We start from the raw sequence: 9134 nt of genomic DNA, 5'->3' as shown, positions 1-9134 counted from the left end.
CTGGTAGAACACAACGTTTTGTAAACGGAGATTATCATAGACAGAGGAAAAATAGGAGGTATTGAACAGAAAACACAGACAAAATGAAAACATTCATGTCACATTGATCAATTTAGGACGGCAATATCAGTATAATACACATTTGTCGCTTATTATACAAATATAGCAAAGACACAACTAAACTTGCTTGCTTTGAGACAACGTACCACCCGATAGAGGTGAAAATGATAGAAAGAGCAGCAAAACGTTTAAACATCAATACATTTCAGAGGTAAAAACCTGGAGGAAGAATTCATTCAAGTTCTATACAAATACTGTTGGCTACTGGACGAGCTTATACAGAGCTTCTCGTATGATAACGCAATCTCTATTAGCCTACTATTGGCCTAACGCACTAGCCTACTGAGCGACTGACATGGATGCAATGCGGCACCAACATAAAGTGAGAAAGCAAATACAGATTTAAATTTTGAAATTAAAAGCAGCAACACACAAATAACAATTACCCATGTATCTGCGGGTTTTTGATGAAACTAACAGATTACAAAAATAACAAAAACAAAAAGATATAATTAGACACGCCAAATAGAAGGTTATGTCCGTTTTATATATATTTTACTTATATATTTTTCCTAATCAGAATTGTCCTTTTAAAGAATATTTCCATTACACAGACTTTCCGCTAAGTTTTTTTTTTTCTATCATCACGCCAATCAAAGATGGTGAAGCTCGACGTTCATAACTCATGTCAATTAGATGGCAGAGGCCGTAGCACGCAGCCCAGCTCTCATTCCTGGCCATGTATGGAGCGCAACAGCGCAGCCTACTTTTAACTAAAATCCGGCCTTGCAAAAACGCCAAAAGAGAAGGCCTAATTTTAATATCTTAAACGAATAGCAACAGAATAGGCCAACTTAATATATTTTGTTTGAGTGTATCTGAAAGCGCCCACGTGCCTGGGTGCGTGTTTGTGTATGTGTATCTATGTAGCCTATGAGAAATAAACATTACATTGGGTGTCGCATATTATTGCAGTAAACGATCTCTGTCGCTAAAGTGTCACGACAGTCCACTAATACTTCACACCCAAGCGCCGAGACTCTGCGGATCGTAATCCCAAAATAGCAGCAGAAATCGATGCCCTCCCCACCCAAAAAGATATCGTCTCATTCTCTACTGAAGAAGCTATCGATACCTAAACTGCATCTAAATTTTGAGATACATGAGATACATATTTCCTTCTGTCAATGTCTGCTCATTGGTGCCCGTGTCGAGCATGACCCAGTGGGCGATGCTTGAGGTGTAGGCGACAATTTTGTCCTTGACCGTGAACATCCTCCGCAGCACGTGGCATTAATCAGAGAGTGAGTGAAAGGTACGGACACGTTTCTCTCATTAGGGAGAGAGGGTAAGCTAATGTTATGCACAAAGATTAAGAAATTGCCAAAGAGCCAATATACCCTCTGACATTAAAGTGGCTTTTCACACAGTGCTACACAAGTAACATCTGATTTCTGCAGAGCTGTTCTGTTCTTTTATCCAGCATTAGGACGCGCACGTTATTATATCATGCAGCACCAACAGACAAATTTCTCCAAGAAATTTGGCGCTCTGTATTGACATTGACCTCTATCCTTGGCTCACAGTATGTTCTAGTTTATACGAATGCGTAACCATTCTTCTATTTTTTCTCCAGCATAAAGAGCAATTGGAAAGGTTGGCAATAACCTTTCATTCTTTTATGAAAGATAAGTGTTTTAGCGGGTGGGCCAAATGTATTTCCCCTTGTTTTCTCAAACGTATAAACTCGTATTTTGGGCAAATCGACTAAGAAAGGAAGAACCAAATAGTGAAAGCAAGAGATAATCTAACATTTTCACGATTATCTGTAATTACAGGTGTACTGTTATCCATTCCAACCAAAACAAATCAACTCGTCAAAGCATCTAGGTCAACGTATTTGGTCGCTTGTCTGCTTAACATATTAGTATATCTGGAGTTGCTTTTTCATAGACCTAACCAGAAGAGAAGAATCCCAGGCTCTTTTTAAAAACATGCATTTTCACAATTGACGAAAACTAAAAAACATGTCCCACACTAAAGTCACATCTCTTACTGGTGGTGAATCAACCTCACCGAATTCTCTCACGCCTAGTCTCACAAAGTTTTATTTCTAGAAGAAGGACAGCGCTTGCTCTCGCAACAACAGTCTTTTCTTCTTCATGCGGCGGTTTTGGAACCAAATCTTGACCTGTTGGTCGCTCAGGTTCAGCCGGTCAGAGAGCTCCCTCCGCCGCTGGCGGGTGATGAATTCGTTGAGCATGAACTCGCCCTCGAGCTCTGCCAGCTGGAGCTTGGAGTAGGGCTTCCGTTTCTTGCGGGTTCTTGTGTGCATGGGGTACCACGGGGCACCTGGGGAAAGGTGAGCACAGTTGAGTTGGTTAGTCGGTGAGGATGTCTGTAAAATCACAACTTTAGAGGCAAATTGACGAAATATCAATACATACTTTTGCACAAACTCTAATACTTAATAATTCGAATCTGTATAGGGAGCATAGTAAGGGCCAGTGAATACAAGGCAGCTGTAACTATGAGATACTCCTAGAAAAGGGATATGCTGAATACAGGCCCTGCATATGCATCATAGTACGTGGGTAAACCTTTCATACTGGTGACATCCCTAACGCTAATAGACATGGCAATCGTCAAATTGAACTGCGGAGAGAGTAAAGGTGAGCTAGGATCATGGTGGAAGAGAATGGATAATTTTCCTCTGCTCTGACACTGCGACAATCCATGCCATTTTGTCATAGGTTAATAGTAGTCACAGGTGTATTCAGCACAGATTCTCACCCTGTCCACGCACAGTATAGATGGCTTGTATTTCAATGGCATGCAAACGATTCCTCTCCGTGTGAATGGTGATATTACTTTTTGTTTTACGAGTGCGTAAATCCTTGTTAAAACGCTCTGCATAACCTACAACTCAGCTCTATGGGTTTTGATAAAATAACACGTTTAGCGAGTGTAGCCAAATACTACTAGCAGAATCCTATGTATTTGGAGCAAATATAAAGCACTTCTGCAGTTGTGATTTAGACATATTTCTTTTTACCACAAACAATATCCTCTTTTTACTGCGCAGTAAGGGTTTACAGTTGTGTAAAGAACTGGGTGTAAACGAAAACGTGAACCCTGTTTTTCCAATGCTTCCCCTAGTGGTGCTCATCTCGACGTGCAACTTCTGAGTCAGTCAATACTTGCAATCATTATCTGCGTCGTTCCGATAAGCAAGAACAACAACAAATCAAGAAATAAGGCATCGATGACAAAACGAGGCTAACGCGCCAGTTATTGTTAACGTCCAATAAGCGCAATGCATTGTCACATAAACATACTCACACTCACCACTGCCTGGAGTTGCGCTGCCTGCATGCGTGTGTGTGCCAGGGGACGTCAATGTGTGCGCGATGCCTGATGGTGTTTTGCCCCCTTCGTTGAGCAGAGACGACCCGGAGTCGGACTCTAGCGACTGACAGGACGGAGGATCTTGGGTCAGCTGCTCGCCAGCCGTTCCATAGTCGTATTTGGAGAAGTTTCCGCCGTTGCCCATTGCATTTGCATTGTGGCTGTGCAGTCCTTGCTCTCCCACTATGGACACGGAGGGATCTCCCCGTGCCCTGTCCTCACGCTTGAGGTTCACACTCTCAACACAGTTTTCTCGGTTCACCCCGCCGCCGCCTCCTCCGCCGCTGTTGCTGTAGAAACATTTGCCTTGGTCTTGTCGCGTTATTTCGCATGCACGGTTAAAACTGGGGTTAAGGGACACGGGGCTGCTGAAATAAGACTGAGGGTATCCGTTGCATGGCTCCGATGGGGTCCACGGCAAGGAGCACACATTGTCCCTCCTAGGGTAGGGAAGAGAGGGTAGACCCGCCAGTTGTCCCCCGGATGCTCGGAAATTGGGAAGGTAAAATGTATCTCCGGTGTGGATGTTTACCAAAGGTCCCACAAAACCGGGATTAAGAAGATTATGCTCGCCCATTTCGGCGGGCCCGACCAAGAGCTTCTAGTTTATAGCAATCTGACATTTAACATAGTTAAACCGTACGCCGCGTCTGATTGGCTCCACATACATCACGTGGCCACAGCCAACTTGCGTTACGAAGGTGCCACCCACCAGGTCCAAGTCTGACAAAACAAAACATTAACTTCTGTATTACGGGTTTTATAAGCTTTTTAAAAATACTATAAACATTTTATGAAAAAATAGAAAACCCTGTTACGTTTTTCTCCCTGTGCCTTACACAGTTTCAAGTGTTTAAGGACCCCCCACACTCCACTGATTTCCCTGCACCTCCTTTAATGACTTGGATTTGTAATCAAAAATATTCCTTTCTGAAAGAAAACATGCCGTTCTGGATGAATGGGCGGACGGGCGCACGCAAAAATGTTGGGTTATTTAGCTTCAACAAGTATGTTTTCAATTCCAGCAGGGAAGGCGCACCGATGTCTTTGTTTTAGAGCAAATTACAAATGAATTGAATGTCATATAAAGCTGTGATACGCCCCTTTTACGGGCCCGTTTTAAGGAAAGAGTGATGCTCACCGCCATACTCCACTCGTATTTACAGTAACGAGGTCAGCGGGTTGAAACCACTGGCTCTGTTAAAAAAGACGCTTCGCAATAAGATTCATTTTAAGAGCGTATATTTCAAATAATATCTCGCTCACCTCTCAGGAACAACTTAAACAGACACCCTATGAAACGTTGGTAACTGTATGGTGGACTCGTTAGAAAGGAAACTCCTCAGTTCCTATATTCGGGTTTTACAAAGACCTAGAAGTAGTGTAAAACTATTTCATCAAGTTAATGCCAGGGTAATAAGTTAATTGATTTTCACTGTCAGTTCCAGCACAACATCAGAAGGTATATTCCGGACAGTAGGCCATTGTAACGGTATGTTACAATGACTTTGTAGCTATACAAGAAGATTAATAATTTATCAGGCAAAACCTGGAATCTAATATACACTTTATAGACGTCGCTTTATACAGAAATCTACAATACCGTTTGTGACTGACAATGGATCTTGTGAGATGAATAGTTTGCTATCGTATTTAGGCCTTGTGCAAATTAGTTTTTATATATGGCGTAGGCGTAATTATGATAGAACTCCGAGTCTGAAGCATTACAATATCAGCCAAATGAACAATTCAACACATACTATTGTACATTGTATCGCCATGTATACTATTGGGCATGTTAACCTTGGTTGTGGTTTAATACGTACACACACGCATGCAGGCCAAGGTTAAATTCATACCAGCTTATATGCTGAACAGGGTGTTGCTATGTTAATTTGGAGTGGGACTAACTGTTCCTTCGCACCACTTTCATCATCAACCCTCTCTGCTGCTATGCGGCAAAAGGGAATGATGGTAAAAAAGGATGGAGGTATTCATATTCGACTACAGACGAGAGGCAGGGAGATGAACGATGGAGGGTGCCCTTCCAGCCACGGTGGGAGCGAGGGGGTGCCCTTCTGGGCAATATATAACACCAGTTTTATAGTGGACGTCAAAATAGTAGGATGGCACGGCCATGCTGTAATGTATTTCGTCTTTCTATTTCATCTCTAATTCTTCCTGAGAAAGATGGAAAGAGAGGTGAAGAACATGTCCCCTAAATTGGATTTTTGATCTACGACACCAATTCAACTGATATTACACCTACATTACTATGAGGCTTTGTTGGTTACCAGGGACAAAAATGCATAACATGCAAAGCAATATGCATTATTAAACATGTCAATAATGAGGGGTTTGCGAAAAAGGGTGAAAAACAGACATTTCTTTAGGAAAGTTTGTAATTGCAGAGGGTTGCCCAGTTTCCCTGTATATTCTAGACCTACGTATGTATAGTACATGCATATATGTAAGAATGTGTCCATACCTACTGCCCATGTGTTTAAATATGTGTAATATGTAGTTTCAATATGAATATGGGTATTCAAATATGTGAATAAATGTGCGTAATCACTTCTCCTTCTCTGAAGATATGCGTAAATGAAGCTACAAATCTCATTTTTGTCTATGGGGTGTGATACCACGACTAAATGAATGCTTGATTAGCAATAGCATTCCATTCTCCTCGATAATGATAATAAAGATCATTATTGGAATTTAATGCTGAACTGCGAATCCACTAACTACTCAGATTAGTGATAGAAATACTGTCTCACACCAAAAGCTCTGACACTTTCATTAATAGCTTATCTCTTCAAAAAAATTGCCATGTTTGCAGGTGCGCATGGAGAGGCACTTTCTCAAATACCTTTACAAGTATTCAAATCATAAATACTTATTCATAATCAGGAATAAGAGGAATTTATAATAAAATACGTCGTTTCTTCATAATCAAGGTTTGGAAAGAGGAATTTGTAACTAATAAATACGTCCTTGCTAAGAACAAGTGGGTTTGAAGAATTCTAGCTTTAGGATAACTGCTTTCTCGGCCTCAAAAAAAAAAGAAAGGTGGCAAAGTCAAAAGCTAATCTCTTAAATGGATTGCTACGCTCCTCCTATCAAGTCCTCCATTCCAACATCCTCAATGTAGTAATGGAATTAACCCACACTTAGCTGCTGGATCACGCGATCGCATTGCGGCACATTGTGACATAGCTACACAAAAGTTTGCAAATGTGACTTGACATTAACACAAATATGCTAATCTAGAGCGTTTGAAATAGGTGGTGGGGCAAATATGACGCCGAGCGCCAAAACACACTAGTTAGCGCTGACCATATGAGACAAACATAAATTGTTTTCAGTCTTTTAGGATTTGGAACAAGAATAGCAACGTGGACCTCGCACTATCCGTAAACATAACATATTCATTTTAAAAGGTATAAACCAATGAACGTCTTTGGTGTATTTAGGAATCATATAAATGACAGGCTACAACGCTACAAAATATAGACATGCAAAATTCGAAATACTCAAATGCTACCGTGCCAACCTCTTGCAAAACAGTCAATATGATGCGGTGATATATGGAGTATTTTCAGGCACACAGTTATTATCTTTGTGTCACAATGACTAGAAAAAACGGGCCTCTTCATAACTCTCTTTAACAGCATATGAGACAGTATGGGTCCACGTCACTGAAACAGATATGTACTCCCAATCGGCATGAGAGTCATCAGAACACATTGACAACAAAAACAAAAATAAAACATATCTTACAGGCGGTGCACCAACATTCTCCGAGAGCAGGGGACGTAAGTGGGCTCCTGTTCCTCCATGACGCCGTAAACATGCATCATTACTCGTCCAAGTGACTCTTTTGAATGTAGACTGCAAATTGTGGGCCAGTCAAATAACTCAGAGAACCCAATTGTAACATGAAGTTGCAATTATGTAGAGAAACGTGGGCTCTTCCTACCCTCACCAAACTTCTTCCTGGCTATGTTTTTGGAGAAGGGCGCTACCAATTGGCGCTCTGCAGTTCAAGGTCACTGTCTAGTGCATTGATGTTTGCGGCGCATCGAAACGACCGTCTTGGAATTCTGCTCCCTGTCCAGACAGGGCAATAACGTAAACAAAGAGTCTTCCCTTCCGTAGGCTTTGTTACAACATGTTGTCAGACTCACTTCCCAGTTGTGAAATTCTCGTGAAGAATTGAAGATGGATAATTTGAATCTCTATTATTTTATTCACTGCAATAAAAACATTAGGATGGAAAACAATGTTAGGCCTGCTCACAATATACAACGAAAACTGCGAAGGTGTGCAAAAGTAGCGGTAATGTCTTCATGTGTTTGTCTAAGTAGTACGTTGCCTTCAATACAAACACTTAAGTCTACTATATCCCTTAATCAATGACATACAATGTGAACAACGAGTTGAAACAGATAAGCTGGTTCATAGGCTATAAGAAAATGTCCAGCATATATAGCCACAATGCAGAATTTTCAAAATCACATTTAATAAAACAAGAATAAAAAAGTTCCAAACACCAAGCATACCAATGTGCCAAACACATAAGAATGTGTGCTACGTCTTACGCACAGTAAAGAGGTGAAATATATAATTGAGAAATCTTTAGAAATTCTCCATTTAGAAAACGAAGGAAATAATCGAGTAGCCTACGAGTTACCGTCATCTATGCCTAGCCCGTTATGTCTGGAGAAAAGACATATCAATTTGAGATGTATTGGCATTGTTAAATACAAGTAATTATACTTTTAAACGTGCTGGAACAATAAATGCGTTCTCCAAACTCCAGTAAAATGAACAGAAGTGTTTAGGCACAAATACACGTAATGTAGGCTAATGACTGATCAATAACCGATAAAAATAGCGGTTAGCTAAAGCTCATTTACCCTGAGTCTAACAAAATTAATACAGCTCACAAGTGTGTGTGTGTGTGTGTGTGTGTGTGAGTGAGTGCGCACGTGGACATGCGTTTTGGTATATTCCATTAGTGTGTATTAAAAAGTGTATTAATTGCCATATGATTTTGACTTAATGTTTTGGGGTCCACCCATAGAGAAAGTCAAACCAGTCAATTACCTGCAGACGACTTTTGTGCAAGACCTTTTTTTTTACTGGTTTGCATGTATGCAACATGCGCCTGGAGTCTGAACCATGTAAAGCATATGCAATATCCTCTGAATCTTACCGCGTCTGACATCACCAGGAAAGTATGGCAGCAATTATTTCTTTATGCCATGTCAACTCCACACACACTCATTCTCAGCTGTTACAGATCAGAAGCAAGCCATCGGGTGTATGCAAGTAAATGCAACAGAAAGGCTGCTTCATATTATACAGACTTTATCTTAACATTCCATCTTGAGGGCTACCAATGCTTAATATGTTATGGGAAGTCATAATATGAAAGATAATTAAGATATCAATCTCAAATGAATAATTTCACATATATTCAAGTTGCAGTGTGCTAGATTTGGAATAATCCATCCCTTTTCACAATGTTGCCTGGTGTTACATCGATTCACCACCAGAGGCTGTCAGGCGCCTTCTTATCACTTTTACCACGCGCGCTCACACACACGAGCGCGCGCTCACACGCACACACACGCACACACACACACACACACACACAGTCC

General features: G+C 40.9%; 1 protein-coding gene across 2 annotated transcripts; it reads right to left on the bottom strand.

The window, feature by feature from the left end:
- LOC121706688 (homeobox protein Hox-C12a-like) lies at positions 1-4046 on the bottom strand. Of its 2 annotated transcripts, none has more exons than XM_042088628.1 (2): positions 3403-4046; positions 1-2412 (listed from the first exon to the last, which is right to left on the bottom strand). In XM_042088628.1, exons 1-2 carry the CDS (start codon positions 4043-4045, stop codon positions 2174-2176), a joined length of 882 nt encoding a protein of 293 aa, XP_041944562.1. In that variant the 5' UTR covers position 4046; the 3' UTR covers positions 1-2173. The 2 variants fall into 2 exon arrangements, with proteins under 2 accessions (XP_041944562.1, XP_041944563.1); XM_042088629.1 differs by having other exon boundaries at positions 3409-4046.
- Between the last annotated feature and the right edge of the window lie 5088 nt (positions 4047-9134).

The sequence above is a fragment of the Alosa sapidissima genome, chromosome 4 (assembly GCF_018492685.1).
Source record: "Alosa sapidissima isolate fAloSap1 chromosome 4, fAloSap1.pri, whole genome shotgun sequence".
Classification (NCBI taxonomy): domain Eukaryota; kingdom Metazoa; phylum Chordata; class Actinopteri; order Clupeiformes; family Clupeidae; genus Alosa; species Alosa sapidissima.
Note: the sequence above shows the minus strand (reverse complement) of the source record. Positions and strands in the feature narration are given on the sequence as shown.

Excerpts from the sequence above, each read along its gene's own strand:
- LOC121706688 (XM_042088628.1), bottom strand. The coding sequence starts at position 4,045 with ATGGGCGAGCATAATCTTCTTAATCCCGGTTTTGTGGGACCTTTGGTA. Across the intron at positions 2,413-3,402 it reads AACTCCAGGCAGTGGTGAGT|GTGCCCCGTGGTACCCCATG; the intron begins GTGAGTATGTTT and ends ACCTTTCCCCAG.